Raw genomic sequence first — 26159 nt, 5'->3', positions numbered from 1 at the left:
CAACTTTTCTTGTTGAGAATTTAGATTGCCTGGGCACAGAATTTTAGCAGAGTGCCCACAGTCCTGGCCAGTTGTGTCAAATTGCTAATAATACATAGTGCCAGTCATGCTAGTATTCCATGGCCCACTGGGTATCCCGATGCACACTTTGGAAAACACTGGTCTATTGCAGGGCTGCACAATGTTGGTCCTCTAGGGCAGGGTTTCTCAATGTTTGGGTCCCCAGATGCTATTGGACTTCAACTCCCATAATCCCCAACCAAAGGCCACTAGGGCCGGGGATTATGGGAGTTGAAGTCCAATAACATCTGGGGACACCCAACGTTGAGAATCCCTGCTCTAGGGCAAGCAACCAAGATGATCGGGGCCTGGAGCACCTTCCTTATAAGGCAGGCAAAGCAACAGCATCTGGAGCTTTTTAGTTTGGAAAAGAAGCATCTAGGGGGAGAAATGATTGAGGTGTATAAAATTATGCATGGAATAGAGAGAGTGAACAGAAAGAAATGTTTCTCCCTCTCTCATAACACTAGAACCAGGGGTCATCCCATGAAACTGAAGGCTGGGAATTTGAGGGCCAATAAAAAGAAGTACTTTTTCACACAGCGCATAATCAATCTATGCAATTCTCTGCCTTAGGGTGTGGTGATGGCCACTAGCTTGGGTGGCTTCAAAAGGGGCTTAGACAAATTCATGGAAGACAGGTCTAACAATGGCTTCTCGTCCGGTGGCTATAGGCCACTACCAGCCTCAGAGGCAAGATGCCCCTAAAAACCAGTTGCAGGGGAGCAACAGCAAGAGAGAGATGCCCTCACCTCTTGGCTGTGGGCTTCTCAGAAGCATCTGGTGGGCCACTGTGTGAAACAGGATGCTGGATGGGATGGGCCTTGGGCCTGATCTAGCAGGGCTGTTCTTATATAGCTGCTGGACTACAACTAGTTCACACCCTGACTATTGACCACTGTGGCTGGTGTGATTTGAGTTGTAGTCCAACAGCAGCAGCAGTGCTAAAGTTCTGCAGCCCTGATCTATTACCTTAAGACTGAAATAAGCTATTTGCGTGAGGAATGTGTCTTGTGTGTATGCAAGACTTCTAACAACTGATGGGGTTCTGGTTTGCAAACACCTTCCCCATCTATCTATAGATATAATTCTCCTGGGTGTGCCTTTCGAATGTGCGTCCCGGCAGCCCAGCTGATTGGCTGGGCTGCGGGGGCGCCTGATTGGCTAAGGCGCACCCAGGAGACCAGCGGCGGCGGCCATGGCCGGGGAGTCAGGCGTGTCCGGCCATGGAGGAGAGCAGCAGCTCCGGAGGGCCGTCCGCCGGAGGAAACCAGTGGCGGCCATGGCCGGGGAGCCAGGCGGGGCCGTCCGCGGAGGAGAGCAGCAGCACCAGCGGGCCCGTCCGCCGGAGGAGACCAGCGGCGGGGGCGGCCGAGGTGAGGCCCGGGCGGAGCAGCGGGTCTCGACCGGCAGCCTGGGCAAGAGGGTGGGGGGAGAGGAGGCTGGCCGCAGAGGCCAGCAAGCAGCGGCAACAGGCCTGGCAGGCCCGGCCGCAAAGGTGGCAGTGGAACCGGCCGGGGGGCGGGGAGAGGTAGCCGGCCCCAAAGAGCGCACAGATGCTCTGTGCGGGGTCGGCTTGTTAGCTCTAATGCAAGGACATTTCTAACAGGCCGGGCATGTCATCAAATTACAGGGAAGCCCAAGGCTTAACCCACCAACTCTCTAAACACAGCTGCCCTCTTTAGCACAGATGGGTAACCCAACATACAGCATTCCAGGGTCATGGTGAGTAACACCTGGCACAGAGATAGAATGCAATGACTGGTACTTCAGACAGGACACAGCACCACACTGCAAAAAAAACCACACAAAACCTTACATGACTGTATCATGCTTCAGGTGCATCGGCCACAGTTTTCACACACAAGCCACACCAGGCCAACAAAACAAAAGCCTATGGTGAAAATGATTAATAGAAAATTGAAGCCACAACATCTTTTTACGGCCACTGTTCTGGTAGTTACCAGTTGAAAACCTTAAAACCAAGGGACACAGAGTTGCTGCAGCATCTGTTCTGTTGAGCTGTTGTATTCTGGAATAAGGAATATCAAATCAGCCTTTGATATTCTGGAGTAAAGGAAAATCTGGCAACCTATCCTCTGCAGTGTTCTCCCATGGATACAGGCAGGCTGCTAGTGTAAGCAGAAAATTCCTATTTGACTTCACAGCCAAACAGAGGATAGAACTAGGCTGTAATCTATACACTTCACAAGATTTTGTATTAACCATAACTAATTATGCATTTTATGACCACCAATAAACTTTCCCCAAAAGTTTATTGGTGCTCAATAAATTTTTCCTAAATAGATCCATGGATTAAAAAAAAAAAAAAAATCCCATTGAATGACTCCTCATGTTTATTTTGTGGACCAGCATTATTAGTGTCAATTCAGCTACTCAGCCAGCCAACGTTTCTGCTGTGAAGAGTTAACCAGGGGTGTGCACAGAACCATTCTGGGTGGTTCAGCTTGAATTCAAACCAAACAGAACTGTGGATCCGCAAACTGGTTAATTAGAACAGGGCAGTTCGGTTCATGAAGTCAAACTGGGTTGAACCAGTTCAGCCTGGTTTGGGATGCTTGTAAAGGGGAATCCAGTAAGTATTTTCCTTTACAAGCAAAGGGCATTCCCAACGCTAGAAGGGGGTTGAAAGAGCGGACGGGGGCACATGAGAGGGGACCTTACCGGTGGTGGATCCACCAGTGCAGGCCAGCAGGGGCCATTCATGTGATCTCCACGCATGTGTGGAGGCCAGAACTAGGCCCCTGCTGCTGGGGGTGGGGAGCACCAGTGGGAGTGTTGGCAGGGCTGCCGAGGAGCTGCCACCATGGGTAAGGTGCCCTCTCACCTGTGCTTCCGCCGCTCTTTCAACCCCCTTTTAGTTAGGATTCCCCTTTACAAGCTTGGACTGGCCCCCTTTTGGGGGCGCTGGTCCAGTTCATACTCAAACTAGTCAACGGGCTGGTTCGAATCGAACCAGGTTTGATTCAGACCTGTTCTGCACACCCCTGGAGATAACCCAGCACAAATTTCAGTAAGCTGCATTTTTGTTAGTTCAGTACAACCACATCCTCATGTTATGGAGGTGGGAGGAAAGACTTATCCTAAGTCAGGTGGAATGGAGAATAGGAGGTACAGGAAAAACAAGGAGGAAACAGATGTGATACAATAGGTTATCAGATCTCCAATCTTAGTAGGCCCTTCTGCTCTTTTAATTCAGACTGTTTTTTAGTTGTGTACTTGGGCTGGGATAATATAGGCATGTCTGTGCTGTGTCCAGCAAGCAACAGAGAGGCTTCAGACATTACACAATGCAGGAGGAACTCAAGTGATTCATGCTGAGCATAGTGGTTAGAGTGTTGGACTAGGACCAGGAAGACCTGAGTTCAAATCCCAATTCAACCACAAAATTCACTGGGTGACTCTGGGCCAGTCTCAGAGTCACTCTCTCAGCCTAACCTACCTCACAGGGTTGTTGTGAGGATAAACATAAGCATGTATACCGCTCTGAGCTCCTTGGAGGAAAAGCAGGATATAAATGTAAATAAACAACATCCTTTGTCCACCATTTTGTTTGCCTTTCACATGTCTCCTCTGACTGTTCGATATGCAAGCAGTCTCTACACTGGGTGTGGAGCGTTACCATCCAGAAGCAGCCTTCTTTGAGGGTAAAGTAGACTAGCCTAAGATATACCATTCAGACCATCTTCTTGTCATGTACAACACATGCAAATAATAAATGGTTTACCCTCCAATTTCTAGGCACTATATATTCATCATGGGAAAGGAATTAATCCCCCCTCAACCCACATTCTCAACCATCTTTTAAAGTGAATCTCTCTCACACACACACCATCCCCAAAATGCTGCAGGACAGGTTAATCTGAATCAAGTATTTGTTACTGAGTGCTTTTTAAAAAAACGTTTTGGGAATAATTTTTGCTCCCATGTAACAATTCATGATTTCAAGGTGGAATTCAGTTCTTGGGGTAGGGAGCAGAAGTATTTTCTAAGCTCTGGTTTTCCTCACCTGTGGGCTTACTCCAGTATTTCACAGGGAATCATCATCCATCTAACTGAAACACCCTCTAATGGCCCATCAGCCTTGCCTTCTCTTTGAGATAGTCCAGCTGAGCACTGTACAGGCTGTGATTTTTTCCTCTTCTAAGATGTCTCACTCACTCCATAAGCTCAAGATTGACAGTCGAATTTCACACTGTGATAGCCCCCCATCGATTTCTCACTTGCGAGAAGCAACTCCACAAATTAAAGTTAACAGCATTGTTGAAACTTTGAAATAACTCGGAAAAGGGATATACAGATACTTGAACCATACCCTCTTTACAGAGGGTACAATGTATTGTAGGGGCAGCAGTCAGAGTTTTAGGGCCTTTCCAGACAGTTAAAAACCTTTGAAAAGGAGGACATTTGAATGAATAAAGTAACACCAAAGGGCCATACAGTGTCAGAGGATTGCTGTATGGGAAGTGAGGCAGCCTTGCTGGCATACAATATATTTTTTTAAAAGGGGAGAGGCTACATGAACACTCTGGCACAAGGGGTAGAGCCCAGGAATGCTCCATCTCAATAGTAGTAATACATCACACAAAATACCATAATGGAGAAACTGCTGGTTGCCATTAGCTGTCATATTATCCACTTTATGATCAGCTTCTGTGCACCACTGCCAGTTATCTTACCAACTGCTAGGGACTACTACTCCGACCATAGATCTCATGACAGTGGACTAAGTCTTAAATGCTATCAGACTCCCAACACATTTTTTTTCATTCATTCAGCTTAAATACTGCCCTTCCTAGAGTGGCAGTTAACATTAAAATCAAACACACACAATACAAAAATTAAAATATTTTTTTTAAAAAACCAGATTAAGACTCATTAAAACTAGGTATCATTAAAAGCCAGGCTAAAAAGATGGGTAAGACTCTCCTGAAGGCCTCCAAGGAAGAGGCCTTCAGGACATATGACAAATATCTGCAGAATATGCTTTTAGGGGCATGTGAAGCTTGTGTGGTGTAGTGGCTAGAGTGTCCGACTTGGAACTGAGAAGACTTGGGTTCAATTTTCTGGTCCTCAGCCATGAACTCACTGAGCCAATCACCATTTCTCAGCCTATTCTATGTCGCAGGGTTGTTGTGAGGATTAGATGGGGTGAGCAAACCCATATATGCTGTCCTGGGCTCCCTGGAGAAAGGGTAGAATAAAAACGTAATGCACATATGCTGTACATACTAGATATGAAGCAATCGTGTACTTGAAGGAAATTCAGAATATGACAGGAGTCTCCAAGAGTACTTTGTCAGCCCAATGTTTCCATTTTAATGTTCAAGTAAGGATGGGGAACTAAGAACTATGTGTTGGGGTTGTGCTGAGGCAGTTCAACGTCACTTCTTGTGACTGCCTGTTTCTCTGCACAGCCTCCCAAGGGTCTGGAGTGGGCTGCTCCTGAATTACTTGATCCACTCTTTATGCTAACCATTTGGCAAGGTGATTAGCATTGCATTCTCAAGAGAAGTACTTAAGTTCAGTAAGGAGTAGCAAATAACACACACTCAAGACAACTGAAAAAGGTACCGAAGAGACTAATTTACGAACAACACCCCATAGTTGTTCTGGCTGGCTTGTTCAGAAATGCGTTAGCAAGGGCACCTTCTATTCCTTGTCAGAGGGAGAGGGAGAGAGAGAGAGTACGCATGCGCGCACACACACAAAATTTAAAGCCTGGTCCCGAGTCACCACCAAACGAGCCGGCAGCAACTGTAACTGGACCTCTCCAGATGATCTTAATAGACGACAGGGTTCATGACAAAGAAGGCACTCTCAAATACCCTGGACCCAAGCCATTAAGGGCTTTATAGGTAATAACCAGCACTTTGTATTTCGTTCGTAGACATATTGGCAACGAGTGCAATTTTTACCAGTTGTCGTTTCCGGACTACATACAAAGGCAGCCCATGTAGAGTGTATTACAGTAGTCAAGCCTAGAGATTACCAACACATGCACCACTTACTTTAAGGCCATTTACTTTAAAATGGACGTAGCTGATGTATCAGTAGAAGCTGATAAAAAGCACTCCTGGCCACTGCCTCAACCTGAGAACCCAGAGAGAGTTTGGCACACACGCACGCGTGTACACACACACACACACACACACACACACACACACACACACACAATCTGGAAGATCTCCCCAAAGGCTGTTAGAAAACTCCAGTGTCAGAGTAAGAGACATTTTAGGAAGAGGTTGGAGACTGATTTGGACAGATATTAAACCCGCACCCCCCGCCCATTTTATGAATTGCCTGGGTTTATAGGAAACCAAATCATGCACCAGATTCCATTTTATGCCTGAATACATAGTATTCAGGCATCCACATACTCTCAACCTTCCTTACCAAAAAAAGAATGTGAAGGTTTGTAAGCTATTTACTACCGTCTTAAATACTATCCTAATGTCACAGATTCTGTAGGTGTACCCTAAAGGTACACAGCATGTGACAAATAGTACCAAACAGTTAATGACCTTGGCGAACTTAGATTTAAATTTTGCAAACAGCCATATACTCAACAGGGCAATCGGGACTTTCAGGTGTAAACAGTCATGCTGTTGCAGTTATTGAATATTTATAATTGGCATGTGCCTGCTTTCGCTGTATTTTAAACTATTAATCCCAAAACATTTATGGAGAAGTGCATGCAAAAAATTATATTAAATTTTGTATTAGCTGTTTTCTGCTCCCACACATGTTGAATTAAGTGCATCGAAATCTGACTTAATCCTGTGCCCACTTTGGAGACTTACCAGCCAAGATCTACACTCCATCTTCAGTTTCCTAAAAATATACATCATAGCCAATGTTCTCTCTAATTTTTTTCATCTCTGTATGGAACGAGTTTTGTGCTGGGCGGCAGTATCAAGGCAGTGTGTGCACACATGCATTCAGAATAGGGCCTTCCTGATTCAACCTGAGCAGAATCTAAAATTAACTGAGCGGACATTAAAAAAATGTGTGAGTGTGTGCACGTCTTAGAGGGAACACTGATTATAGCTTTTACTAAGTCGCCCAGGGAACTCTGTCTGCTTAAGTAGTAACCTACAGCAAGAATCTTTAACAGTTGAGCATACTTTGTCACACCTTCCCCTCATCAGGATTTTTTTAATCAATAAAGAAAAGGTTTTATACTAGACAAACTATTCAAGTCATACAGATCAGGGCATGGACACGGACACACACATTTTCACAGCTGGAACCTCCCCAAATCTTGCCACCTTCAGTTTTCAAGCCTGCAGGAAACACAGGCACTAAGGTTCTACACACAGATGCACACAAATAGTTGTTCCTCTGTTTGTAGCATCTTCCTCATCAAGACAATGGAGGGAACAGACATTGTGTATGAATTGGCTCCATCCACTAAAAAAACAGGGACCACCATATGCTCATGAGAACCTTGTGTGTATCTGAGCAGACTGGTCTCTGGATTGGAATGACCACTTGAAAATATTAAAACTTTTTTTCTAATAATGGAGAGCCAGCGTGGTATAGTGGTTAGAGTGCTGGACTAGGACCGGGGAGACCAGAGTTAAAATCCCCATTCAGCCATGAAACTAGCTGGGTGATTCTGGGCCACTCACTTATCTCAGCCTAACCTACTTCACAGGGTTGTTGTGAAAGAGAAACTCAAGTATGTAGTACACCGCTCTGGGCTCCTTGGAGGAAGAGTGGGATATAAATGTAGTAATAATAATAATAATAAATAAATAATAAATAATAAAAAAGCAAGAAATGGGCTCTTATTTTTAGAGAAAGTTTCAGGAAGTCAAATCCTGCACTTGTCTTCATCACTGTGAAGGCAAGACATCTGCTTTTTCTTCAAAGAAAAATGTTTAAGAAACGATATTCAATACTAGAGTACTATTTTCATATTGTGCAGCTGCTCAGATCAGAATATGTCCAATATTACTTTTGGAGAAAAATATGAGAAAAGCGTACTTCATGTGGGAATGACGCATGCGCGCGCGCGCGCGCGCACATACACACACACACACACACACACTGACCTCACTCCTCTAAAACCCTCTTCTAAACCCAACAAGCACCTTGCTCAACCAAGCATGAGGAGCATGAAGAGTTGTATAAAGAAGATAATTATAAAGGGATTTAATGCTTGACGGACTCAAATTGCCCAGGCTTATGACAAAGGTAGCGCACACGCTTGCTTAACTGGCCCAGTGCCCTGGCTTTGCTCTTATGTAAGCGGCACAGCCGGAGCCGCATCCCAAATGAGATTTGCTTTATGGAAAAGAAGAGCATGGCCCCTTGGCTCTGGGGAATGGCAGCCTGCATCCTCCCTCCCTCTAGTTTTGCTCCATTCCTGATTAATGATCTTGTCTGCCTGATTTATGACCCACCCTGACAGATTAGAGTTTCCCCTTCAACCACCCCCCTTTCCCCCACAACCTCAGAAGGCACAGCCACACTCCACTGGAAATATTAGAGAATTATTAAATAAACATTCATACGTCATGTCTCTTCCCATCCTGAGCTCATCCTAGTCAACACTCGGCAGCCCCGGCCTGTTTGCTTTTCATGCTGACAACAAACAGCTGGAGTGATTCATGGAGAGGCTGGCTACAATGTTTCATGTCATATATCATGCTAGCAGGGCTCCCTGCCCCAACAGAGATAAACTGATCAAGCACAACGGGCTGGAATGAATTTATGACAACACAAAATTGAGGAAAACAAATGGGAGGTGACCCAGTGGGCCACTAACCCAGACTCTTTCCTTGGCCTGCAATCTAGTTTGGTGGCAGAAAGCAAAATTGAACATTGGCACTCTGAATTAAGAGGCTGGCTTCTTAACCCCGGGAAAGCCTTGATTTCAAGATGGCACCAAGCTACGTGGCTGGTGTCTTCAGGAGAGGAAAACAAGGAATGGGTGTAGATTCTGTTGCCTGCACACAGGTGGGCTATAACTGAACATTACAATGAGTAGTGGAGAAGATTCAGGGACCATTAATGCAGAAGGGAAAGCCTCAAAGTGGGAAGAAAGGTCGATGAGTCTAAGCACATACTGATGAAGGAATGAAGACTTTACACCAACTCTTAAACTAATTTAAACGTTGCAAAAAGAAGAGGGAGCAGAATTGCTCCCAGGCAGGAGTTGTTCCTGATGGCAGGATGAGGCAATGAATTTAAGTTCTGAGGTAGCAGGTTTAGGGCAGGGGTGCCACAAACAGCTCTTGAACATTTCCGTCTTCAGGAAAGGCTGTCACAGGCAATTCCAGGAAAAAAAGATTTGCCCCTTGCTCCAATCCCTACCAATATGTTGGAAGAACAAGAGGAGATGGAGAAACAGCACCAAAACTTGTCGGGCCTCAAGATGGAGAGCTCTTTAGGATCCTGGCCCGGACAGGACCAGGGAGTGGAGAGAGCAGAAGGGAAGGGAAGCAGATTGGTTGAGGAATGGGTGGAAGCTGACACTATGGCAAGTAACTGGAAGAAGAGGCATTGGAGGAGGCTGTTGTGGAATGACAGAAACACCAAGAAGGGCTGGGCGAACTGCGTGAAAGGAGGAAGCAGCAGCAAGGCCTGAGGTTAGCAGCTACAGTATATGAAAATGTTGGGCACTGTTTTTTTAGGCTTCAGAACTTCTCAATGATAAAAATAGATGGTAAAGAGACCCCCAACCCACATATACCTTCAAAGACAGGACTGCTTGTGGGATCCCCCCCCCCAATCCCCAGCTACTTCCACAGTAGCATCATCCTTGTTAGATATTTTAAGATTGTGAGCCCCTATGAGACAGCAGAGAAATTTAAAAAAACGTTCCCTATGTAAACTGCTTTGTGAATAGTTTGTTGAAAAGCAGTATATAATTATTTGTAATAAATAATTCCGTGTTATAGTGTACTTTGTAGAATTGTGGAGTTTTTAATGAGAAGAAGAATATAAGTTTTAATTATTAAAATAGTCTAGCCTTGTAAGTAAAGTTGTGCCATCGAACTCCTGGCACCCACAGAGCCCTGTGGTTGTCTCTGGTAGAATACAGGAGGGGTTAACCATTGCCATCTCCCGTGCAGTCTGAGATGATGCCTTTCAGCATCTTTCTGTATCGCTGCTGCACCATATAGGTGTTTCCCATAGTCTGGGAAAATATATCAGCGGGAATTTGAACCAGCAACCTCTTGTTTCTTGGGCAAGTTACTTCCCCGCTGCACATTAGGTGGTTAGTAACCACTGCTAATGACCAGCCTTGCTTAACCCATCGCTAGCTAGATTTTCTGGCCCTTAAATAAGCTTTGGATGGTGGTATTCACTAGACTCTCATCAGCTCTTTGCTTTTCCTAGAGGGGCTTAGTCTCCCTCTTGGTTTCCCATCCAGGCCAGTAGTCCCTAACAGGGATTCTCAGATGTTGTTTACTACAACTCCTAGAATCCACAGCTGCAACGGTTTGTGTTTGGGGACAACACCTGGGAATCCCTGTTAGAGGGAACACTAATCCAGGCAGGTACTTGCAAGTTGCATCTGTGGATTTCACTGCCTACAGAGTAAGGCCTACTCAGGAAGTAAAATAATCTCTATAACCAAAATTACTGAGCAGAAGAACATACATCAGGGATCCTTTAAGCTACTTGTCTTCAACTAGCGGGTTATGACAAATTAAGGTGAATTTAAAGAAAACAAAAACAGAAAGAGAAGAAAACAAATAAATATAAATATAGTAAAAAATAATATACAGGATACAAATATTACAGATGGGTCCTATGCTGTAGATGAGGTTTAAAAGTGGATCTTAGGTTTTGAAAGGCTGATGGCCACTCTTAAGTGCAGGGAATTCTGTATTAAGCATGTTTGTGCATATTTGTGTGGTGTGTTAGTGATACATAGTTCAAGATGTCTTTGCCAGCCCTATTATTCTATGAGATCTGAACACATACTCAAAACAATTAAAGACTGGATAAAGAATCAGCACAAAATCACAACTGAACTTGAATCCTGAGCAGCTTTCTACAACCTGAGCATTTCACCCATCAGCTCTATACATATTCTTCTCCAGTAACCATCACATAAGATTTAAGCAATGTTCTTCTAAAAAAAAAAATCTAAATACATCATGGATATCCTTGCATGCAGAAGAGGGAAAAGAAGACAAGGCCTTGTATATGACCTGACCTGTCAGCTATCACATGAAGTTCACTCACAAATCAAGAGAGATGGGCTGAGGGTAAGAAACAGGCCTAAGGCAGGGCAGATCTGCAATGGTATAAAGGAGTTATAACCAGCAGATATTTTCCTGATAACCTAGGCATGTCTCTTGGTATGCAAGAGATCCAGCTACAAGAAGCGTGAAGCACACATTCCATTAACTTTCAACCCAAGTACATTAGCTGTGCGTCAAAACAAGGACAGTTTACTGTATTGTATTAGCTAATTAAAAAGATACTCTCCATGCCTATACTTTGTTTTGGAAGGGAAGAGAAAATGAATGTCATTCTTATAAAAGTAGGATCAATAAAGAGAATCACTGCTAACTCCATTAACCATTGTTCTAAATGGACAGCCCAGCTGACACAGGTGATAAACCATGTGCTTCTAAACACTTTTTAAAATGCTAATCAGACATTACATGGAGCTTAACACACTAATCAATAATGGCCAGATTTAAAAGCAAAAATTAAAGTTATGAACAGGAGAAAGTGATCCTACAAAGAGCTCACCACAAGCACCACCCAAAACAAGAAAAATGAAACCAATTTAGTTCCAGATTAAGAACCAGGAACTGAAGATGAATCAATTTAGCTAGCTGGGCTGGGCCGCCATATATCATGGCTTGGCAGTGCAGGTGGAAGCAGTTAGACAGTAGGAATAAAAGAACACCTTTTCTGCAGGCCCCGAGGCCTGATCAATTAATTTAACAGAGCCCACCCCTTCACACACAGCATCCTAGCTCCTTAAGCATCATGACACAAACTATTTATCACACCCAAATCCCCAAGGAGCAGGAACAACACAGCTGGAACCTTTGTTTCTAAACATTCTGTTGTTTGCTCCATGTGGAAGTTAAGAACCTTTAACTAAAAAGCCACTAACCCCTTTCCACAGGGGGTTTCTTATGAACTAAGGAGGAAATGCTGCCAAGTGCAAGAAATGACATTTAGGCTTTTACCTTCTTTCAAAAGGTAATGGGAATTGAATGCTCAAGTGTAATTTTTACTTTGAAAGCTATGGGGCTTTGAATGCCCCATGATGGGTCAGGAGTTGTCACAAGGAAAGAACAGCACCATATTTCATGATGCAGAATTACTGCATGCACCACTAGGAAAAAGTATAAAGTCTGCCCAAACGCACTGAATAATTTTTAAAAAATAATCTGATCATTTCTTTTTAAACAATCTGCCATGGATGTCAGTTCATCATTTGAATACAATGTCTAACATGTGAAAGCTAAAATTGTTTTTAAAGGTTTATGGGTTTCAGTTTTGGAGCGTTGTTGGGGGGTGGGGGGGAGAGGAATGACTAGAGAGTCACTAATGACTCAAATAGCTACCAAGATGATCAGGGGCCTGGAGCACCCTCCTTATGAGGCAAGGCTACAGCATCTGGGGTCTTTACTTTAGAAAAGAGGTGACTATGGAGAGTCATGATAGTGTATAAAATTATGCATGGAGTGCAGTGGACAGAGAAACCTTTCGCCCCCTCTCACAACACTAGAACCAGGGTCATCCCATGAAACTGAAGGAAATTTAGGATCGACAAGAGGAAACACTCTTTCACGCAGTCTATAGTTAATCTACGGAATTCTCTGCCATAGGATGTGGTGACAGTCAACAGCCGGGATGGCTTTAAACGGGGCTTAGACAAATTCATGGAAGACAGGACTATCGATGGCTACTAGCCTGGCCTCTATGGGCCACCTCCAGCCTCAGAGGCACAATGCCTCTGAATACCAGTTGCAGAACAACAACAGGAGAAGAGAAGGCATGCCCTCACCTCCGACTGCCCCTACCAAATAAGGTGAGGTGGGAGGCTACTAGGGAGAGGGTCTTTTCAGTGGTGGAACCTTGTCTATGGAATAGCCTCCCCAGTGAGATTCATCTGGTGTTGTCACTTTGTTCTTTTATAGTCTATACCTGATCTATACCAAGTCTATACCTGGACTCTACCTTTCTGTTCACTTAGGCTTTTTAGAATTGATTTTTTAAAAAAGCTTTTACAATGCTTTGTACTGTATTTTGTGCTGTAATTTGTTTGTCTTGTTTTATGCATTTTTATTGGATGTTTTTACTGTTTTGTTGTGAGCCGTCCAGAGAACAATTTGTTATGGAGTAGCTAACAAATAAAGATTATTATTATTATTATTATTGAATTTGATTTGAAGTCCTATTGAGTCTAATGAATTAGGCAGCTTGCTCCTTTCTATGAAAATTTTAGGCATGTTCACATAACTCATAACTGGCTGACAATCTTGTATGCATTGTGGTCGATCACTAGCAAAGTGAAACCCTCCAAGACATTTACAACTTAAATGTGTGACCTGGAGTGTTATATCAGTACTTTCAAATTTTCAGTTCTCATATTTGTTTTTTGTGAGGGGAAGGGTTCACAGGAACTGAATGTACATATAGGCCAGGGTCCCAAGTTACAAGTTCTGTGTGTCACTTGTGTGCACAGTATTCCCAGTCAGTGACTACGCAAACTGGCCATTAAGCTACTTTGATGCTTTAGATTTCAAATTTTCCCTACAATAATCACACAAACTACACAAGAAATAAGCTGTCATATCATAGCATGTGGCGCTGCCTCGCTACAATGAGACAGCACAGAGCCATGCGTCATTCTGGACTCCTCACTTCTCTGTTGGTTTATCTCTGGAGTCTGCATGCTGGTGCAGCAAAGTGAAGCTCCTGTCCACAAGAAAGGCTTGTGAAAAAAGAACACAGTCCAGGGAGAAGGAAAGGGGGCAGCTTTGATACTGTAGAAAAAGTAACACAAAGGGGAAGATTTAACATCATCCCTCTAAAACCACAGAAAATGGCACTGGGGACTTGGCAGTGACAAAACAGGTTGCTCACCTGTAACCAATGATCTGGTAGTGATCCACTGCAGTCATAAGAATAGGTTCTGCGCCGGCACGGGACCATTTGGACAGAATTGACTAGCTCCTCAAAGTGCTTAGGCCCACCCCTTGCACGTGGCGTTTCCTCAGTTTGGGCAGGCTAGCCTTTTCTCCTCAGTTCCTGGAGAACTGACATTGGAGTCCAAACATCATATGGCTGCAGTGTACATTTCCACAAGGTAAGTAGTATCTCTTTTACTCTGCAAACATACATGCTCATATTTCACATACTGCAGCGGGGCTGGCGGGAGGTTCTTATGACTGCAACGGATCACTACCCGATGTGTTACAGGTGAGCAACCTGTGATCCGTTGCAGCCATAAGAATGGGTGACTAATGAGCTGGAAGTCTGGAGGTGGGCGTAGTATGCATAAGGTAAGACCCTTTTCAGCACACCTCTCCCCAAGCTGGCCCGAGTTGCAGAAAGAAGGTCCAAGGTGTAATGCTAGACAAAGGTATGCTCAGAGGACCAGGTTGCTACAGTGCAGATGTCCCTGAGCCCGATTCCTGCCATGTGGGCAGCAGAGGTAGCATAAGCCCTAGTAGAGTGGGCCCATATAGACTTAAGAGGGTCCACTTTTTAGTGCTTGTAAGCCAAAAAAAATCAACTCCACGATCCAGTGTGACTACAACCTTTTACGCTACCCTTGTAACTCACAAAAGCCATTTTGTTTTTCTATAGGGCTTGGTCAGTTTCAAGTTGGAGAGGAAAGTACATTTCACATCCTGAGAACGCAGCGAGTGCTCGAGAGGTGTTGGATTCTGGAAGAAAGTAGGTAAGGCGATGTTGCTAGTAATGTGGAAGTCAGAGACCACTTTGGGCCTGAATTCGGGGTCCATGTGAAGCATCCCTTCTTTCTCATGCAATTTTGCAGAGGGGACATCTATACATAGAACATTGAACTCGCTGATACAGTGAGCTGGTGTTACGACTAACAAAAAGGCCATTTTCAGCGTTACTAATTTATGAGGTGCCGTAGCCATGGGCTCGAATTGAGGCTTTGTCAGGGTTGAAAGGACGAAGGATAGGCTACATTGATCAGAGGGCCGCTGGATGTGGGTAAAGGTTGTTTAACCCCTTAAGGAATCACTTTGAGTCCGGATGAGAGAAGATGGTTTTCCCGTGCCATCCGAGACTGTGAGCAGAGATGGTGGCCAGGTGAACTTTGATGGAGACATTGGCCAGGTTACTGAGCTTCAGAGATGTGAGATAGAGCAAGACTTCTCAGGAAGTAGCAGCACTAGGCAGGAAACTGTGTTCCTGAGCATAAAGTCTTAATTGCTTCCACTTGCTCTTGAAGTTTACATGAGTAGATATCTTTCGGTAATTAAGGAGGATGTCAGAGCTTATCCTCCACACAGTCATTTTTAGGTTGCGATGGTGTAGCCTTCTGTTTTCTTGTAGGAGAAGAACCTCACATTGGGGCAGATGCCTGTAGTGACCCTCTGACAGTCTGAGTACCTGTTGAAACCATGGCTTCCACGGATACCATGAAGCAGTCAAGATGCAGTCTGCAGATTCTTGAAGGATTTTCCCTAGTACCCGTTTTAGCAGAGGGTAGGGCAGAAAATATACAGAAATAGTTGACCCTAGTCAAACTAGAAAGCATCTCCTTTGGAGCTGTGATCGAGGCCTTCCCTCGAGCATTACTGGGGACACTTCTTCATGGGTGCAGCAAACAGGTGGATTTCTAGTGTACCCTAAGCCCGGAACAATGGACGGGGGTATTGAAGGTTGACCTTCCATTCGTGCTGCTGCAGATGAAGTGAGGACCTGCTGAGATGGTCTGCCAAGGTATTTTCCACTCCTTTGATGTGGATTGCGACCAGGCCTATCTGCCATGGTATGGCTCAGTTCCAAATTTGCAGGCTGAGCATGCAAAGCGAGTGGGAGACTGTCCCTCCCTGACAGTTTAAGTAGGTGATAGCAGGCTGACTTGGACATGCTTGCCTGTAAAGGATGGCTGAAAGGATCTCAGAGCCTGAAACACCGCCATAAGCTCCAAAAAGTTGATGTGCATCTGGTGGCTCAGAGACCATAGGCCTTGAGCCTGAAGATCCCCACAATGGGCTCCCCAGCCCTGTAAGGACGCATCTGTCATCCATTCAGAAGGTTGGGGTACATGGAAGGGGACTCCAGACAGCAGGTTGGTCTGTTTTGTCCACCATTGTAGGGACACTAGGATCGGCAGTGGAATCATTAATAGCATCTGTGCACTGACCACATTTGGATGAAACATGGAGAGAAACCAAAATTGGAGTTACCAAAGGCATAGCTTGGCGAAGTGCACAGTGGAGTTGCACAATGCCCTGAATCCCAACAGCTTTTGTACTTAGTGGGCTTTTCGTCTGGTTGCATCATGAAAGAAGTCACTAGTGCCTTGATGTGGAGGAAGTGATCCTCCGGTAGAAATGCACGTTGCAACCGTGCATCGAGGACTGCATGTATGGAGTCTATGCGCTTGAAAAGTTCCAGTCTGGACTTTGCCCAGTTGACTTGAATGCCCAGATCCTTGAATAAACTCAGAACTGTCTAGACTCGCAAAACTAACTCATTCTTTTGTCTTCCTACCAGAAGCCAATTGTCGAGGTACAGAAAAATGGTTAGGCCCTGTGCCCGAAGGTAAACCACGATGATGGCCATGCATTTCATAAATACATGGGGTGCCATCACCAGTCCAAACAGCAGGACATTGTAGTGGTAGACGTGGTACCCCAATGTAACCTTAGAAATGGTCTGTGGATGGGTTGGATTCTGATGTGCAAGTATGCATCCCGGAGATCCAAAGGTACGAACCATTCCGCCCCATGGAGAAGAGGAAGGATGCTCTGCAATCTTAGCATGTGAAGCTTGCACACATCCACATGACGGTTCAACCATCACAGGTCCATGATTGGTCTTAGTCCCCTGTCTCGTTTTGGGGACCTGGAAGTAGCGGAAGTAAAACCCTGGCCACTGATCTGTCCACTGAACAGGTGATATCATCCCCTTGTCCAAGAGAGTCCGAACTTCCTCCATCAGTAATGGGGATGCAGGTGTGTACTTGATCCCACTGAATGCCGGTAGGTTCTTGAACTCTATGGCATAGCCCATTTGGACTATGTGAATGATCCAACTGTCTAATGTTATGTCATGCTATGTGATGGCATGACTCACCAGCCTGATGTTGGAGGCGTTTAAGATGGTATTTTGGAGTAAGGTTGATGGTAGACAATCTTGGGTGAACTGAATCAGTGGACTGACCCCTTGATCAAAGATGCTGTTTGTTGGAATCAGCAGGTTTAGGGTGCTGAGCTTGCGAGGTCCTGGACTTTTGGTTAAAAGGCTTCCTTCAGAAACGATGGTAAGGTTTTCGGAAGTCCATCTGTTTATATGAATATTTCCATCGGCCATATTGATGGTATTTAGATGTGAATGATTGGGCAAGTGCCTAAAATGTTTTTGCCATTGACTTTGATTTTTTTTTAATGGATTCCATAGTGTCATCTGTTTCACAGAAAAAACCCTCCCCATCGAAGGGCAAATTTTCTACTCCGCCCCTCATGGGCTGCAACATGGTAGAGCGCAGCCAGGCATGTCTCCTCAGTGCAACAGCACCAGCCAGGGTTTGAGACTCCATCTCTGCCAAGTGTTTGGCTTTGGCCAACTGTTGACGAGTGAGGAGAGTCACTTTAGTATGGATGTCATTAAACTTTGAAAAAACTCTTCTGGTGAAAGGTCAGCTTGTTTCTGGAAGAGATCATCCCAGAGGGAATGCATGTATTTGGCAAAGCAGGCTGCATAATTAGTTATTTTCACTGCCAGACATGATGTAGAATAAATGTTTCATCCTAAGACGTCCAACTTGCATGCCTCTTTGTTCCCCTGGGGTAGTGTGTCGCCTCCCAGATTTGAAGGACAACGCACAATCCACCACAATTGGGGGAGGGATGCTTAAGGAAGAAATCGTCCTCATCCTCCTGAACCCTGTATAACTTCTCCAGACGCTTAGAGGTTGGAGCACATGTTTGTAGGGTTTGTCATGCAGATTTGACTGCCATGGATATAATCGGGAACATGGGTAGATGAACCGGCTGGGTTGAAGCTGCAGAATTGAGGAACTTGTAAACTGGATCCTCTACGTCCAGAGATTGCTTTCTAAATTCCAGGCCAAGTGCCAATGCCATCTCAGAGATCTGTCAGTGCAAGGAATGCATCTCCTCATTCGGAGAAACTTTATCATTGGGTACCACTTTGAGAGGTGGTTCATCATGATGATCGGACAAACTTGAAGTTAAAGAACTTGAAAGACCGGATTCATAGTCCTCCGTTAGTATAATGGTCCAAGGACCAGAAGTGGCAGGGACCTTCTTTTTAGACACCATTTGCCCTTTAACTTTGGCCCGTTGTAACGCCTTGAATACAGCTGTGCTGCAGGGGAGATTCCAAAATATTCCTTATCATTGCCGTGTTTGTCCGTGTGGATCGGGAGAAGTTGAGACGACGGCTCATGTTCTTTTGTATTGCCAATTTTACAGTGATATTAGGAAGAAATACATTTCACCTCAACTTATCCTGTTTCCAGGATTAACTGAAACTGATTATTTAAATTTAATTTTAAAGGATTGTAAAGAGGAGAACTTACTCAATGTTGCTAAATTCTGTTATATTTGTGGTGTTATTCGGAATGAAGTTGTTAATTCTAAATGATTTTATTTTTGTAATTCTGGCCATTGGCTGTATTAATAAAGACTGACTGACTGACACCATTTGGGTGGAGGAAGAAGTCATGTCATGTTCAATTGTCTGGGTTGGGCGACTCTTTTGTGGTTGAGGTCTCGGTATCTCCGTGGTCTGCGTGGAGGTGCAAGACACTAAGATAAGAAGCTCTGGCCTCATGTCTAAGATCAGAGGGGTAACCTGCATCAATATCAAAGTAAGAACTGGAGTTGGCATCAGCAACTGAGTGAATTGAGTCGACGTCAAAACCAACATTGTGTTTGGGGCAGGCAGCTCCGGAGGAGGAGTAACTTGAGTGCCCACAGAGACCATCAACGTTGAGAGTTGGTGTCGAGCTTTTCCAAAGTCTGTAGTCCTTGTGGTTAGAAGGAAGTTCTGGGGAACACGGGTATGCTGTATCTCCGTCGCTTCCCTCATGAAGTAAGCCTTGCGTGGCCACATATTCTCTGACTGCCCTACAGTCATGTGGGCTTGCAGGCTGCTGTGTCGAAAGTTGGCTCCCCGTATACAAATAGCAATAGCAATAGCACTTACATTTATATACCGCTTTATAGCCGAAGCTCTCTAAGCGGTTTACAATGATTTAGCATATTGCCCCCAACATTCTGGGTACTCATTTTACCGACCTCGGAAGGATGGAAGGCTGAGTCAACCTTGAGCCCCTGGTCAGGATCGAACTTGTAACCTTCTGGTTACAGGGCGGCAGTTTTACCACTGCGCCACAAGGGGCTCATTTCACAAAGGCTGAAAGGCTGATGAAATCGAAGCACCTGGCATCTTCGGCATTGACAAAGCCATGCTGCCGCCTTCAGCATTGAGCCAATGGCTCAAAAACCCATAAAAGGTGGAGCTTGAAGGTGTGCTTTCACTTGAGTCAAGCAAGTTCAATAATCGGTGGGCATTGCCCAGTCCTGAATTGGCTTCCATGTCATCATCCTCAACATCAACGCTAAAGGAAACTGGCAAAGGACAGGAAGCTTGTGGAGTCGGGTGAGCCACTGGAGAAGGTGACTGCTTTGGCATTGAGGCCAGTGAAAGGGAATGCTCTTGACACCAAACGGACGATGTCATCGTCAAAACCACTCTCGATGTTGAAGCGGATGTCGAAGCTCAGTGTCGATCTGTCGGGGATAGATGATCCAGGATCACATCAGGGGTTGCAGGAAAAGACCGAGGCGCCATGGGCACTGACTGGAGCACTGGAGTAGCAGCACAGGACGTAGTCTTGGTGAAGGTCTTCCAATTCTTCTCCCAGTGCTTCTTGTGTGGCGGCTCTCCTTTGGCATCAGAGCCTTGATGCTGGGACTTATGCTTTTTCTGATGGGAAGACTCCAAAGATGGCTTCAGTGCTTTAAACGTGCCAGTAGGTGGTGCCATGGAAGTCCGGGTCAAGGATTTAGATTGTGTGGAGGCAGTCCTCAATGCCGGCTTCGGTACTTTGTTCAACTTTGATATTGTACCTGATGCTGAGGGCATGGGAGCGTTCACTGGAGATTTAGGCATCAGGGTGTCAGAGCCACCCTTAGCCGTAGTGCTCTATTCTTTCTCATTTGGTGAGAGGAAGTTAAACAAATTTTACAGGTAGAGGTGTTGTGTTGCAAAGTAAACACAGGTCATGAGCGTCCACTGATGGGAGTTTAGTGATACAGCGAACACACCAGTTAAAGGTCTTTTTCTTATCCATAATGGGACTGGAGAATAAAGGATTTAAAATACTCAAGCATATATTCAAAGTCTGAGTCTAGTCCAAAGTCGTAACCGAATAAAGCTTCCTTTTGTTTCATCGAAGTTAAGCGATGTAGAATAAGAATTGTCTGGTTCAGTCTGAAGTCATTACATGTTGAAAACTATTTTTTTAAACTTTTTTCCTAACAGAAAACTGTTCCAGTCTGAGGAGCTCACTGTCCGAAAAAACGCTAGTCCATTCAAACTGAGGAAATGCACCACGTGCAAGGGGTGGGGCTAAGCGCTTCAAGGAGCTAGTCAATTCTGACCGAATGGTTCTGTGCAGGCGCAGAACCCATTTTTATGGCTGCAATGGATCATGATCCAGAACATGAAACCTTCCCTCCACTTTTAGAGACAACATACCAAGATGTCCGCCCACACACACACCGAGATGGATAATTCCTATGAAGAATGAGAAATAAGAGGTACGAGACAAACTCATTTGATTTTCAGCTAGGGAAGAGATAAAGCCATTTCTGGGGTAAAAGCTGGAGAGCATTTATGTATTAGCCATACATCAGTCCCATACATCATTCTTGCATGATACCAGCATTGCACTTGAGAAACATCGGCCTAAGTGAGCAACAATAGTCATAAGCAGCACGCCATGTGCTATAGTGTTGTACCTCTACTAGAAGGCTCCTGGCAGTCTCTCTTACCACCCCTAGAAAAGGTAGCAATGCTCGAGTCATACTCACTTTTCTATGTCACTGTTCTTGCAGGTTTTTTGCATGGGCTCCTGTTTACTGCTTTCGCCATTACTCGTTGACGGCATTTCTGTTAAGGGAAGAAAAACTCCAAATTGGTTAAAAGGAATATTTATTCAGACTGGTCAGAGAAGCTAAAGCCTGACTAACCATTTTAGTGTATGCTTCCCAAGAGGAAAATATAAAGAATGTTCAAGTCCCCCCACCTTCCTGGGGTATCCTAGTGCTGGATATATTTAGGCAATATTATTCAGGGTGTATTCATGACTGGCCCAGGGTAGCAGGATGTGCAGAAATCAGCCCCACAAAGCTATTATGAAAGTGACATAGTCATGGATTATTCAAAAGCAAATAATGGGTTTGGGATGCCAAAGGAACTACTTCGACCCATCAGATCCTTTGCACTAGCAACTGCAAGCAAAGGATTCCCAGCCATTTGAAAAACAGATCAGACACAAAGGATCAATTTTGACTTCTAGACAAAGGATGACTCCCATGAGTAATTCCTATGAAATAGATTTCACATTCACAAGTGGTTTGGATACAATTTGCTCCTTGACAATGCTGTGAATTGCAATTAGCATTCTGGAGGCATCCTATTCACAGGGCTGTTGGGAAGCAGTGTGTGTTTATTGACCAGATACTATTTATCCAGTGAATCATTCACAGAGTGGCCCTACATCTGTCAGTGTATAACAGGAACTGGCCCAGAATTCCCCCACAAAAAACATTCTGAAATTATTTGGGGCAAGACATGAGGGGAAAGCACTGCACAGCAGCTACTTCCCAGCACTTCTAGGGATTTAAATTGTAACCCAACTCTGGTCCCACAGAATCTGCTGCTCAGCCAACTGCCTTACTGATATTTTACTTTTTATCTCCATGTAGAGAGGCAATTATTGTGAATCGCATGCAAAGTAGTAACCAGAAGATGATGAATGCTGAGCTTATAAAAATATCTCTTTATTCCCATTCAGAATATTATTCCCAGCAACATATCCTGGTGTCCTGAGTATGGCTGAAACTAAGATTAAAAACATTTCCAACAAAACTTTCTGCCAGCATGCATATTAAACACCTTTTTAAAAACTGTATGCAAATACCACTCAGGGTGGCTATATATCAGAGCTACACAACTTTGGCCGTCCAGCTCTTTTTGGACTACAATTCCCATAATCCCCAGCCACAGCAGTTAGCAGTCAGGGATTATGTGATTTATAGGCCAACATCTACAGGAGGGCTGAAGTTCTGCAGCCCTGCAATATATGGACCAGTGGAGAGCCACCAGGGTATAATGAATAAAGCACTTGATTTGGACTGGAGAGGCCCCAATTATGAATCTCATTGTATGGGTCATCTCTACCTCATATGACTGGGAGGTCTGCTCCTCAGCCTCCACCACAGTTTTCAGAAAGCAAGTGAAATCTTGTCTTTTTACTCAGGCTTTTATATGAGTGTTGTTTTTGTTGCTGCTGCTCTGTATCTGATGGTCTCAGTGCATGTTTTTTAAACTTTTAATTAGATTTGTATTTTTATATTCCAATTTAATACTTTTATTGTATAACTGTTTTATAGAGTTTTCAATGTTTTGTAAACCGCCTTGAGATTTTTTTTAATGAAAGGTGGTATAAAAATCTAGCAATCAATATCCTCCCGTATGCAGAACACTAAAAGTGCACACTGAAATGCCCCAAGATAGGTGTCCACTTTTAGTTTCCAAGTACTTGCCTGGTCAGGACACAAACCAACCACAAACATGTATATCTTATACTCACCATCATTTGCCCACTTAGAGAATTCTGGTGTTATCCGGGTACTAGGCGTGCCACCGCTGGAAAGAGAGAAAACAGTGAAAGTAGGTTACAGAAAAAATCCTACAGCATACATTTCACCCAACCATAACTAGTATTTATTGTTAATAGAGCATTTCAAAGTGGTCAATTGTATAACAATCTTTTTGTATTTTCCTTCACAACAACTGTATGAAACAGGTCACCATTATTTCACCATTAAACCGCTCTGGGATTATTTTAATGAAAAGAAGTATAGAAACCAAACAATAAATAAATAAGTTATGCCCATTTCACAGATGAACAAGAATACAGCTTTTGTAAGGTGAGACACTGAATCTATGGCAGAAGTGAGACTTGAACACAGGAGGATTCCAAAATCCAGGTCTAACTTACTATTCTAAACTATTCTGGCTCCTGTATCCTAACATGGTAAAGTCCTTAGCAGTTATGAAGAGCTCCCCTTTGCTTGGATAGTATGGACTATTCTGCTTTGTGCATTTACAAAGCATTTTATACCTAACAGTCTTCCTGTTTGAGCTGGCAGAGGTAAACTTGGATTTGATGTTAAAGACTCTGCAGACGACTTGTTCTGGAGGACCACAATATACACACCAATGCTGCCTTGGCTGGTGTTGCTCAGGACCATGGGCAAGTGACAACCATGGGTCTGTCCTAACAGGCAATGGGCCCCAACACATGTAGTGGGTCACAATCTTGATCTGGTGTTCTTGACTGGGTGGGAAGATTCTGTTCTGGATGTGGGGTATTTCTCTTTGACTTCCTTGTCACGGACAGACCACTTCCTGTTAAAGTTTAGACTTGCAGTGGTAATTCTCTTCTGCAAGGGTGGCAGAATGGCCTGTCCCCAGATCTGAAGGTTTTTTGAGTATCTTCAGGGAAGAAACGATAATGGCAATGAAATGTGCAATTACAAAACAACCTCTTTAATGCGTAAAAACAAGATGTTAAAATAAAGCTACAAACTTACAGACATGTAAGCAAAGCAAACATTTCAGTGTAAAACACCATCTGCAGGGCTCTTTTCGGCATACCAGCTGGTAACACTGCAAGCTTTAAGTACAGTCAGTGTGTGTGTCTCTGTCTCTCTCATGGCTTTTTTTTTAAAAAAAGAAGCAATGTTTATAGAGCAATTGCAACCCAATATTAATGAAAAGGAAGAGAAGAAAGAAGCCATGAGATCTATTGGTCACTGAAAGAGTTAAAAGGCTTGTTTGTTTTCTTCTCTCTTTCCTCTTGTTTGTTTCTACTTTCAGTTTGGCTACTGTATTTAAGGCTTGAAGTGTTACCAGCAGGTATGCCAAAAAGAGCATTGTGATGGTGGTGGTTTATATTGAATGAACCTTCCATGTTTGGGCAAGGTGATTGGGCGGGTGGTGGCCTCTCAGCTCCAGGCAGTTTTAGATGATGCAGATTATCTAGACCCATTTCAAACTGGCTTTCGTTTGGGCTATGGGGTTGAGACTGCCTTGGTCAGCCTGATGGGTGATCTCCAATTGGCTATAGACAGAGGGAGCATGACTCTGCTGATCCTCTTGGATCTCTCCGCAGCTTTCAATACCATCAACCATGTTATCCTTCTGGATTGCCTGAGAGGGTTGGGATTGGGTGGCACTGTTTTACAGTGGTTCCGCTCCTACCTCTCTGGTAGATTCCAGATGGTGTTGCTTGGAGACTTGCTCTGCAAAGCGATACCTGAAGTATGGAGTTCCACAAGGCTCCATACTGTCTCCAATGCTCTTTAACATCTACATGAAACCTCTGGGAGAAATCATCAGGAGGTTAGGTGCTGGGTGTTATCAATATTGATTGATTGATTGATTGATTGATTGATTGATTGATTGAGGGAGACCTACCAGCTGATGTCCCCCCATGTCAACCTCATCAGGAAATGACATATCTTCCCTAAATACCTGCTTGGAGGCGGTAATCAGCTGGATGAGGGATAACAAACTGAAGCTGAATCCAAATAAGACGGAAGTACTGACTGTGGGGGGTCGGGACACGAGAGATGGTTTAGATCTGCCTGTTCTGGATGGGGTTACATCCCCCCTGAAAGATCAGGTATGTAGCCTGGGCATGCTCCTGGACCTAAAGCTTTCCCTAGTTTCTCAGGTTGAGGCGGTGGCCAGGAGCGCTTTTTGTCAGCTTCGGCTGATTCATCAGCTACATCCATTTCTAGAGGTGAATGACCTTAAAACAGTGGGAAATATGCTGGTAACCTCCAGACTTGACTACTGTAATGCGCTCTATGTGGGGCTGCCTTTGTAAGTACAATTGCTACAGAATGAGGCAACCAGATTGGTCTCTGGGACAATACAAAGGAAACCTATAACATCAGTTTTGAAAGAACTGTACTAGTTGCCAATATGTTTCCAGGTGAAATACAAAGTGCTAGTTATTATCTATAAAGTCCTTAACGGCTTGGGACCAGGCTATTTAAGAGAGCGCCTCCTCTGTCATGAACCCGCCCGCCATTTATGATCTTCTGGAGAGGTCTGGTTGCGGGTGCCACTAGCTCATCTGGTGGTGACTCAGGACTGGCCCGGCGGCTGACCCAGGGCTTTGGAATATGCTTCCTGCTGAACAAAGAGCATCTCCTTCTCTGTTTTCAGGAAGACCCTCAAGACTTTCCTGTTCTCGCAAGCTTTTATTTAGAATTTTAATAATTTTAACAATTTGTTTTACATTGTTTTTATTGTGTTTTATGTATTTTAACCTGTGATGTTAATGTTGGGATTTGTATACCGCCTAGAGATTTACATATCAGGTAATATAAAAATATGATAGATAGATAGACAAACAGACAGACAGATAGATAATATGCTGCCCTTCCTGAAGTGGCTCAGGACTGTTACACCGAAATGTTTGCATTTGCTGACATGTTTGTAAGTTTATTTTAACATCCTGTTTTTGTACATTAAAAAGAGGTAGTTTTGTAACTTTTATCTTCAGAGAGTTTCCAGTTGGCGTGGAAAATGCTCCTGTC

General features: G+C 44.2%; 1 protein-coding gene across 8 annotated transcripts in view; it reads right to left on the bottom strand.

Annotated features, from left to right (window-relative positions):
- Positions 1-26159, bottom strand: part of RNF220 (ring finger protein 220) — a 410389-nt gene that overhangs the window by 28717 nt on the left and 355513 nt on the right. For all 8 annotated transcript variants that reach the window (XM_053244321.1, XM_053244318.1, XM_053244319.1 and 5 more), the window contains 2 exons: positions 23135-23190; positions 21351-21429 (listed from right to left, as the gene is read on the bottom strand). In XM_053244321.1, the coding sequence (XP_053100296.1) occupies positions 21351-21429; positions 23135-23190 (135 nt within the window). The remainder of the gene's footprint in view (positions 1-21350; positions 21430-23134; positions 23191-26159) is intronic.

This window comes from Hemicordylus capensis, chromosome 4, assembly GCF_027244095.1.
Source record: "Hemicordylus capensis ecotype Gifberg chromosome 4, rHemCap1.1.pri, whole genome shotgun sequence".
NCBI classification, from domain to species: Eukaryota; Metazoa; Chordata; class Lepidosauria; order Squamata; family Cordylidae; genus Hemicordylus; species Hemicordylus capensis.
The sequence above is the reverse complement of the archived record's forward strand: the minus strand, read 5'-3'. Positions and strand labels throughout refer to the sequence as shown.